Source organism: Stylophora pistillata, chromosome 5 (assembly GCF_964205215.1).
Source record: "Stylophora pistillata chromosome 5, jaStyPist1.2, whole genome shotgun sequence".
Taxonomy (NCBI): Eukaryota; Metazoa; Cnidaria; class Anthozoa; order Scleractinia; family Pocilloporidae; genus Stylophora; species Stylophora pistillata.
The window spans coordinates 22773500-22783071 of NC_142523.1; the positions used below are offsets into that span (position 1 = coordinate 22773500).

Here is a 9572-nt window from a genome sequence, read left to right on the forward strand (position 1 = left end):
GAGACTAATGTTTATTTTACTAAAACTCACAATTTCGACCCATCATTTTGTCTAGAAATTTATAAGAATTATTAAATTAATTCGAACATCTATATGTTATTTGTATCGAAACGAGACGAGATAACAAAAATATATAAAGCGTGCTTAATTTTCAGTTCTCAAAACTGCAGCTGTCGGCCATTATCTAGAACCACGCAATCATCTGCGAACTAATCAATTACTCTAAAGTAACCTTTGTTTATGTTTACATGTGCAGCCCTCGGCTTCGAATAAGTTTTTACTTCAAAAGTGACGTGTCAAGGCAAACGCAGTGCTTTTCACAGTTTGATTATTTAGCTAAGAACCCGTCTACAGTTTAAGCCACAACACCAAGGAACGAAGTACCTGAAAATGTATAACCTTAAATAATAAACACTCGGTAAATGTTACAGCCAAGATCCTTTAATTGTAGCACCTTCACCAGAATGATTTTTTTTTTGTAATTTTTTTATTTTTTTGGCATTTTACAAAACATTACTCAACTTGCAATACACTACAGGACACAGTTATAGTACGTTGCTTACAGTAGTTAACTGAGAACACACCACAAAGAAAGTACAGTTTACAATAAACCTGATTACAGCAGATGACTTACTATCAATTATTTTCACTATCTACACGATACTCTACATTTACATTACGTAACGGCATATTACACTCCTTTCAATACGTTACATAAATTACTTACAGTACCTTAATAATAGAATATAGCGAAATTGTGTGTTTTACAATAAAATTGACTTCGTATGCTACTCTACATTGTTTGGGCACCCATCCCACAAAACGATATGTGGCAAAAGCTTATTCTGAAAATGTTTAGCTAATTTAACAACTTCACCAGAATGATGCACACAGTCCTTGAAAACGTCACGGAGTGATCAGTTATCAACATGGACGACGCTCGCTGCGCGATTGTAAATTGCGCGAGATGGCTGATTTCTTCTCTGAGACACTTTCCACAGTATGTCCATGATAGCGTGTCGAATGTGTCTCATCTTCCAGCAATAAATGACAGGGTTTAAAGATGAATTTAGGTATACAAGAGTCAATGAGAAAAGAAAAAAATTTACTGAAGATGAAGTCAAAATAAGGCAAATAAAATATGGCAAATAACAAACTAAAAACGCGAGATATACGTAGAATACACCCACTGTGGATTTAAAGAGGAGAGCAAAGCTCTTTATTTCATCAGACTGAGCTTGTTCTTGTACTTGTAAAGACTGAATCTGATTCTTGTGCCGTCGGGCAGTTAAATATATCTTGATGTACACCAAAAATGTCAGAATCAAACCGAAAGCTACGGCAACTGAAATAATAATATTATGAGTAATGGACAATTCCCATAATATCATCGAAGAAACAAATGCACTCCACATCCATATTCCGATAACCACAACGACAATGCGTTTGTGAGTAACAAGTTCTTGGTATCTGAGATGTAGATGAATAGCTGAAAACCTATCTACACTTACAGCCACAACACCAAAGAACGAAGCAACTGAGAAGAAATGACTTAAAATATGCAGCAATCGTAGAGTGTTACAGCCAAGATTGTCCAGTTGTAACCAATTGACCAGAAAGAAGGTGTAGAATGGTTGACTGAACAAACCAACAGCAACATCAGAGCACGCGAGACTCAGCAGTAGAGTTTTTAAAGTTCTTTCCATTGTCGATGTCTTGTATATGGCATAGATTGTCACAACATTCAACATGACGGTGGTGTAAGTTAGACAATTGTTGAAGATACAGTTGGCAATTAAAGTCGAACGAAGATCTCTAAGTTCGGCGTATATAAAGAACTGAAACTCGTTACAAAACAAGTCTTTCATGACATAAACTCGCTTATGACAGATCAGAACCACTATTCCAGAAAAATGGAAGGTGTTGCGATTCTTTAGCAGGACAAATTCTACTTAGTTTGGGCAGCGATTCTCCACTTGATTCCACTTTCTGTCAAAAATGTCACCTTTCCTCCCAAATTTGACGAAGTTCAACAAAATAAAATTTGCATCTCATGGTATGGGTTCTTGAGATGAAAGCCAATGACAAAGAAAGAACTTACGTCAGACATTGAAATTAGCGGATGGATTCAAGATGTTCAATTGTATTTGTTGATTAAGTCGCCAAATCTCTCCCTAAGCTTGTTTATTGAAGTATATATTCCACATCCTGATAATCGTTTCTTACCCTTACGAGTTCGACACAAAATGCTTAACACGAGAACCTGAGAGTTATCCTTGACTAAGCGGACAAAGGTAATCAAGACAAGTTAGTTTTTTTAATAAGTTAGATTCTGAAATTTTCTCGCCCGGCTTGGCACTGGTCTGAGCCCTCTGCAGAGATCTCTGGCCTAATTGCTAAAACAGATGGCTGATGGCTTTTACGGCTAACGGTTACAAGTTTGACCATTTAATGGACAACAGTTTATATCATTCCACTGTTGTGACCAGAAATAACCTTTACTGTTAACATTTTCTACGACTATCGGTTAAAATTTGTCAATTTTTACGCCAAACGGCAGAATATTTTGGCCGTTTTACGGCTAACGATTAACTCCAGTAAAACCCTCTTCCATACATTTCCGTTTTAAGTCCACATTAATCGTCACCTTCCGGCTAGATTTTATCTCCAGTGTTTTTCTATCTGGCTTTATACTATGCGAATAAAGAGTTTTCTTGAATCCGTCAAGGATCTTGCCAGCCTCGTTCCCAGGGTCTCTCGTTCTCCCGCACCCTGGACTTAGAGGCGGGGGAAATGAGAGACCCTGGAAACTAGGTTAGGATCGTACAGTCGCTTAACCCTCTGACATTCAATGGAAGACCTAAAAGACGATTATTCTTACAGATACCTCGAGACGTTTTACTACTAATCTATCAATATCATAAATCTATGTGATAATTTTTGTAATTTTGATCTCTTGTCTGCGTAAAAGTGTGTTGAGAAACTAAGGAGAACTGATTGGCACCCAAAGTTTATTCGCGAGGGAGAGCTACACAATTCGTTAACCATCCGCATGCGCTTAGAAAGAAGGATGGATGGAGGTATTACCCGGGAGAAATCGTTCAAGTTTTCTGTAAGTTTTATCATGACGCTGGCACGCCACAATGTGATTACTAAGTTTGGAGAGACGCTTTGGTAAAATTAATACTTTAATGTGAATATGGTTGTGACTTTTTTTCAATGTCGACCAATATAGGGTCGAGAAAATTTAATGCACCATTATTGTCACTCTCTTGCACTGAGGTAGGCCCCAAAGATTGTGCTCATAAAAGTAGCATATCATATCATGAACTTCCATTCCCCCATTTTCTTTTCCAAATTACGCTCAAAATTATGTTTCGTTTTCTTAAAGTGTCCTTTTCAAAAGAGAAACGCAAAGGAAGTCTAAATTAGATATTTATTGTAAATAAAGCAGGGTATCTCATTTATTTTGAGTAACATACTTGCTCTGATTAAACACAATTAACTATTTCATTTAATTCCAAAGCAGTGACTTTAACATGATTATAAAATAATTTTTCTTACATTTAAGGTATTGCATGGTATGGCGCCCGATTACTTGCGTCATTTAATATCTGTCTTGCCGCCGTCTAGGTATAATTTAAGGCGCAACGATGACTCCGCAGCTTTTTTAACTTTCCCGAAAATAATATCCAAGAAGACCCTGGCAGATAGATCGTTTAGTTGTGCCGCCCCTAGACTTTGGAATCTGCTTCCTACCACAATAAGATCTATTTCCAGTTTAGATATTTTTAAAATTAGACTTAAAACTTTTTTATTTAATAGGGCGTTTAATTACTTACTATAGTTGTTATGATTAAATTGCATTATTGATGAATTATTTTATTTATTTATTTATGGAATTTTAGAAATGTAATTTTGAACTTCTATTTTATTTTTGATTTAATATTTATTGTAAGGCGCAGTTGAATATTTTTATAGAAATTGCGCGGTATAAATTTAAATTTAATAATAATAGTAATAATAATCTAACAATTATCACTACTATTATGTATTATTTATTTTTATTTGCTCATTTATTTATTTATTTCATTGTTGTGTGTGTGTGTGCGCGCGCGCGCGCGTGTGTGTGTGTGTCTGTGTGTGTGTGTGTGTGTGTGTGTGTGTGAGTGTGTGTGTGTGTGTGTGTGTGTGTGTGTGTGTGTGTGTGTGTGTGTGTGTGTGTGTGTGTGGGTGGGTGTGTGTATGTGTGAGAGCCAAAACAGTGTCTGTTTAGGTAGCCCGCCTAGAATAGCTTTGCTAACTGCGAGCTACAAAAGCCTTTATTTCTTTAATTTAAAAAAAATAATAAAACAAAGTCAATGTTGAAAATGTACGATGTTCACGTATAATCTAGAACTACCTATAATCATCCGCGGGCTAATGAAGAATTCTACAGCCACCTCTGTTTTCGTTTTCGTGTTTGAACACGTTTTTACCTCAAAAGTGTTATGGCAAACGCAATGCTTTTGCTGTTTGTTTACTTTCCAAGTATACCAGTCTATCGATTGTTGTCTACCATTTACTCAAAAGCAAATGATAAATATCGATTTTCCTTCTCTTTTAGCACTAGCTCCTGCTTCCTTTTCTTCGATCCTGAAAACGAAATGTCATACTCTTAAAGTGACCCTATACCGTTTTAGTAGTAGGATCATGTGACCCTAAACCTGGAAGTTAATTTTCTTCACTCATTCCGTACATTTATGTGTTGTTTAGTACCGAGAATCTTGCTTTTGAGACCATTTTCCCTAATTGATCATCTTTGTCATTCTCATTATCTGCTTGCTTAAAAGTTTCTTCAAATTAGACATGAAGGGGAATGAAGGAGTTAACTGTTTATAAAGATGAAAAACAGTTGGCAGTCATGAGCTAAGTTTTTAAGGAATAAAAGAAACCCCTCAACGAGGCTCAGTTTCACGATCGCCCTTATTGGTTTTCCATCCTGATTCTAAAGAGTAACGAAGACCACGATACGACTTATATACATACACAAACCTTACCTATACTCGACTTTTTGAGTAACTGACGAGCTAATATCTTCGAGCTGAGACTATATGAAAAAGTAATATATAAATATACATACAAAAAAAATAATATTGATCTTCTTTGTCATTCTCGTTACCTCCCTCGCTTGTAAGTTTCTTCAACCGTTTATAAAGAAGAAGTTTGTTTCCCTCTCTATTACGGCGTAATTTGGGAATTCTGCTCTACAGGAAGGAGGATGGATAACACAGGTTTCTCTCTGTTTCCTTTTTTTAAGTGGACACGTCAGTCAGTTTTCAATGCTAGTTTAAAGAGATTTTGGCAAAACAGTCGGCAGTCGTGGGCTAAGTTTTGAAAGGATAAAAGAAACTCTACTATGAAGCTCAGGTCCACGACCATTCTTACTGGTTTTCCATCCTGAGTCAAAAGAGCAACGAAAACCGAGATACGAATAATACAATGTCTGCTATCCCACTTTTATTTACATCCATAATAACAATTTTACTCTTCCATCGATGACAAAAGCAGCTTCCCTTTTCAATATAGCCTCTTCCTTTTCAATTGTGATAATTATGTGTATTTCAAATTCGACTGGTGAAGTACGCAATTATTTGGTTGCCGAGTCATATACAATCTTCTTTGTCCCTATTTACTTTGTCGTAAATAAATTAAGCACAGCCTTTGGGAATCAGTTATCATGGACAGCGCTCGCTGACCGATTGTAAATTACGCGGGATGGCTGATTTCTTCTCCGAGATACGTTCCGCAGTACGTCCAAGACAGCGTGTCGAATGTGTCTCATCTTCCAGCAATAAATGACAGGGTTCAAAGATGAATTTAGGTACACGAGAGTCCATGAGAAAAGAGACAATTTTATTGAAGGTGAAGTCCAAATAAGGCAAATAGAATATGGCAAATAACAAACTAAAAACACCAGATAAACGTAGAATACACCAACTGTGGATTTAAAAGGGACAGCAAAGTTCTTTATTTCATCAGACCTAGCCACGTCTTGTACTTGTAGAGACTGGATCTGACTCTTGTGCCGTAGGACAGTTAAATATATCCTGATGTACACCACGAATGTAACAAGGAATCCTAAAGCTGCGGCAACTGAAAGAATAATATCCTGAGCAGTGGGCAACCCCCACAATGTCATCGAAGAAACAAATGCACTGCACACCCATATGCCGACCACCACAATAACAACACGTTTGTGAGTAACAAGGTCTTGGTACCTGAGATGTAGATGAAGAGCCAAGAACCTGTCTATGCTTACAGCTACAACGCCAAGGAACGAAGCAGCTGTGGATAAACTACTTAGAATACTCAGCATTCGTCGAGTGTTACAGCCAGGATTGTCCAGTTGTAACCACTTGACTAGGAAAAAGGTGTATAATGGTTGACTAAACAAACCAACAGCAACATCAGAGCACGCAAGACTCAGCAGCAGAGTTTTTAAAGTTCTTTCCATTGTTGATGTCTTGTGTATGGCATAGACAGTCACAATATTTAACATGACGGTGGTGTAAGTTAGACAATTGTTGAAGATACAGTTGGCGATTAAAGTCGAACGAAGATACCTAAGTTCGGCGTGTATCAGGAATTGAGACTCGTTACAAAACAAGTCGTTCATGACATCAACTCACTTATAAAAGACCAGAACATCTATTCCAGAAAAAGGGATTCTATTGCGATTCTTTAGCAGGACAAATTCTGCTTATTTTGGCCAGCGATTCTCTAACTGATTCCACTTTTTGTCAAAAATTACATCTTTCCTCCCAAAAGTGATGAAGGTCAACAAAATATAATTTGCATCTCTTGGTTCGGGTTCCTAAGTTGAAAGCCAATGACAGAGAAAGAACTTACGTCAAACACCGAAATTAGCGGATGGATTCAAGATGCTCAATTGTATTTGTTGATTAAGTAGACAAATCTCTCCTAAGGCTTGTTTGTTTAAGCGTATAATCAACATCCTAATACCCTCTTCTTACCCATATGAGTTCGACACAAAATGTTTAACACGAAAATCAGAGAGTTACCCTTGACTAAGTGGAGAAAAAGCGATAAAAAAACTCATCCTTGAAATAAGTTAGGTTCTGAAATTTTCTCGTCTTCGGGCAAGTCTAAACCATCTGCGGAGATATCTGGCCTAATTGCTATAGCAGATGGCTAATGGCTTCTACGGCTGACGGTTAAAAGTTTGGCCATTCAACGGCAAACAGTTATTATTAAAAACTAGGTCATTGGATAATGCAATTAAAGAATTTTTGTTGGCATAGCCATTATGGTATATCAGCCAATATACCATAATCTATAAATATGGTAAGCGTACGTGTCAGGTTAAAATTAAAAGGGAGCTAAAAATTTAATAAAATTTAATAATTCAATTTAACGTTTTGAATAAAACAATTATTCCACTCACGCTTGTTAGATAGGAGATGATTATAGCCAACGCGCGCTCGTGGAATAATTGTTAAATATCATTTCATTCTTGTCACCAGAAACAGTTTTTACTGTTAACATTTTTCACGATTATCGGTTAAGATTTTTCAATGTTTACGCCTAACAGCTGAATGTTTTGCCGTTTTGTGGCTAATGGTTAACTTCAATAAGAACTTCCTCCATTAATTTCCGTTTTCAATACACGTTAATCGTCACTATTATTAATCATCAACGTTCCCTTTAGGTTAGATTTTATCCCTAGTGTTTTTCAATCTGACTAATCACTATGTGAATGAAGGGTTTCTTTGAGTCCATCAAGGATCGTGCCAGCCAGGGTCTCTCATCTTCCCGCCCGCTGGAGCAAGAGAAGGGGACGAGAAGATGAGAGACCCTGGGAACTAAGTTAGGATCATACAGTCGGTTAACCTTTTGACATGTAAGACCCAAAAGCCGAGTATCCTTACAGATACCTTAGGTTGCTTTACTACCAATGTAGTACAAAATACCATAGATCTATGTAATCATTTTTCTAATTCTAATCTCTTGTCTACTTAAAAAGTGCGTTGAGAAACTGAGGAGAATCAATACACGAAGTTCATTTGCGAGGGAGAGCTACACGATTCGTCAATCTTGTATATGTGCGAAGAAACGAGGATGGATGGACGTATTACACGGGAAATCGCTTAAATTTTGAGTAAGTTTTGTTATGACGCTGGCACGTCACAATGTGATCACTAGTTTTGATAGATGCTTGGGCAAAATACTTCGCAGTTGCAGGTGAACACAACAGAAAATAAAAACAGCCCAGAGTAAACGTTGAAAGCGTCCAATTTGCTTGTCCGATTTGAAATTTTAGCAATGTTAAATGATAGAGAAAACTTTAATGTTAGTAGTGTCATGACTTCTTTTCAATGTCTGTCTAAGCGTTAGAACAAACTGCGGACCAATGTTTAACGAGTCGAGAACATTTAATGCATCATTGTTTTTCATCCTCGTACACTGAGGTAGGCCCTATAGATCGTGCTAGTAAAAGTAACATGTCATTGTATTTGCATTGCCCGATTCTGTCCAAGTTATGCTCAAAATTATGTTTCCTTTTCTGAAAGAATACCTTTCAAAAGAGAAACGCAAAGCAATTGCAAGTTGAAATTATACATTTATTGTTTTTTTCTTTATTTTGAATTACATACTTGCTCTGTTAAAACACAATTAACTATTGCAGACCAACATCGGTAACTTAATGTGTCAAAATCAAGTTTCTCTTTCACGCCATTTTTTTTGCCCGTGAGTGCAGGAGTTAGGACAGAGGCAGTATTTTCTTCTGCGTTGACCTTCTTCTCCCAAAACATTGCAAAATTTAAAATAGATTGAGCTATAGACCGACGTTGAAAATAAACAATCATAGAGATCAAATAGGTCATGTATCTGGTAATATTCCCTCCCCCCCCCCAAAAAAAAAAAAAAGAAACCTAAAAATATGCAAATCAGAGAGTTTTTTTTTTCAGAGTTTAAGCTGTTGATTGTCTGTCACAATGAAGCAAATTTTAAACACTTTTCATACCAGACTAACTTTTTTTTACCATAATTCCCATTATTTACCCATCATTTTATCCAGAATTTGGAAAGAATGATTAAATTCATTCGAAGACCTATCTTTCATTTGCATCTAAACGAAAGGAGATAACAAAGTAAAAAGTGCTTCATTTTCAATTTTCAAAACTCCCAGTCAGGTATTATCTAGAACCACGCAAGCTTCTGCGGGCTAATCAACTAGTCTAAAGCCACCCCCCTTTTTTTTTTTTCTTTTTTTTTTTTTTATGTGCAGCCTTTTGCCTCAAATACTTTTTCCCTCATAAGTGACGTGTAAAGGCAAACGCAATGCTTTTCGCAGTTTGGTTAGTTAGCTAACAACGTGACTACACTTACACCCATAACACCAAGGAACGAAGTGCGGTAGCTGAAAATAAATAACCTGAGATATCTAACACTCGGTAACTGTTACAGCCAAGATCCTTTAATTGTAGCACCTTCACCAGAATAATGCACACATTCCCTGAAAACGTCGCAGAGTGGATCAGTTATCAACATGGACAACGCTCGTTGAG

General features: G+C 36.8%; 2 protein-coding genes across 2 annotated transcripts; both read right to left on the reverse strand.

The window, feature by feature from the left end:
- Positions 1-425: 425 nt before the first annotated feature.
- LOC148730846 (adenosine receptor A2b-like) lies at positions 426-2123 on the reverse strand. Its single transcript, XM_088762313.1, has one exon. The coding sequence runs from the start codon at positions 1866-1868 to the stop codon at positions 918-920; it is 951 nt and encodes a 316-aa protein (XP_088618439.1). The 5' UTR covers positions 1869-2123; the 3' UTR covers positions 426-917.
- A 3409-nt stretch (positions 2124-5532) lies between these two features.
- LOC148730847 (beta-4C adrenergic receptor-like) lies at positions 5533-6847 on the reverse strand. The gene has a single exon (XM_088761580.1). It carries the CDS (start codon positions 6656-6658, stop codon positions 5711-5713), a length of 948 nt encoding a protein of 315 aa, XP_088617706.1. The 5' UTR covers positions 6659-6847; the 3' UTR covers positions 5533-5710.
- Positions 6848-9572: the final 2725 nt, after the last annotated feature.

What these genes read in the sequence shown, in the direction of transcription:
- LOC148730847 (XM_088761580.1), bottom strand. Translation starts at nt 6,658, where the DNA reads ATGAACGACTTGTTTTGTAACGAGTCTCAATTCCTGATACACGCCGAA.
- LOC148730846 (XM_088762313.1), bottom strand. Translation starts at nt 1,868, where the DNA reads ATGAAAGACTTGTTTTGTAACGAGTTTCAGTTCTTTATATACGCCGAA.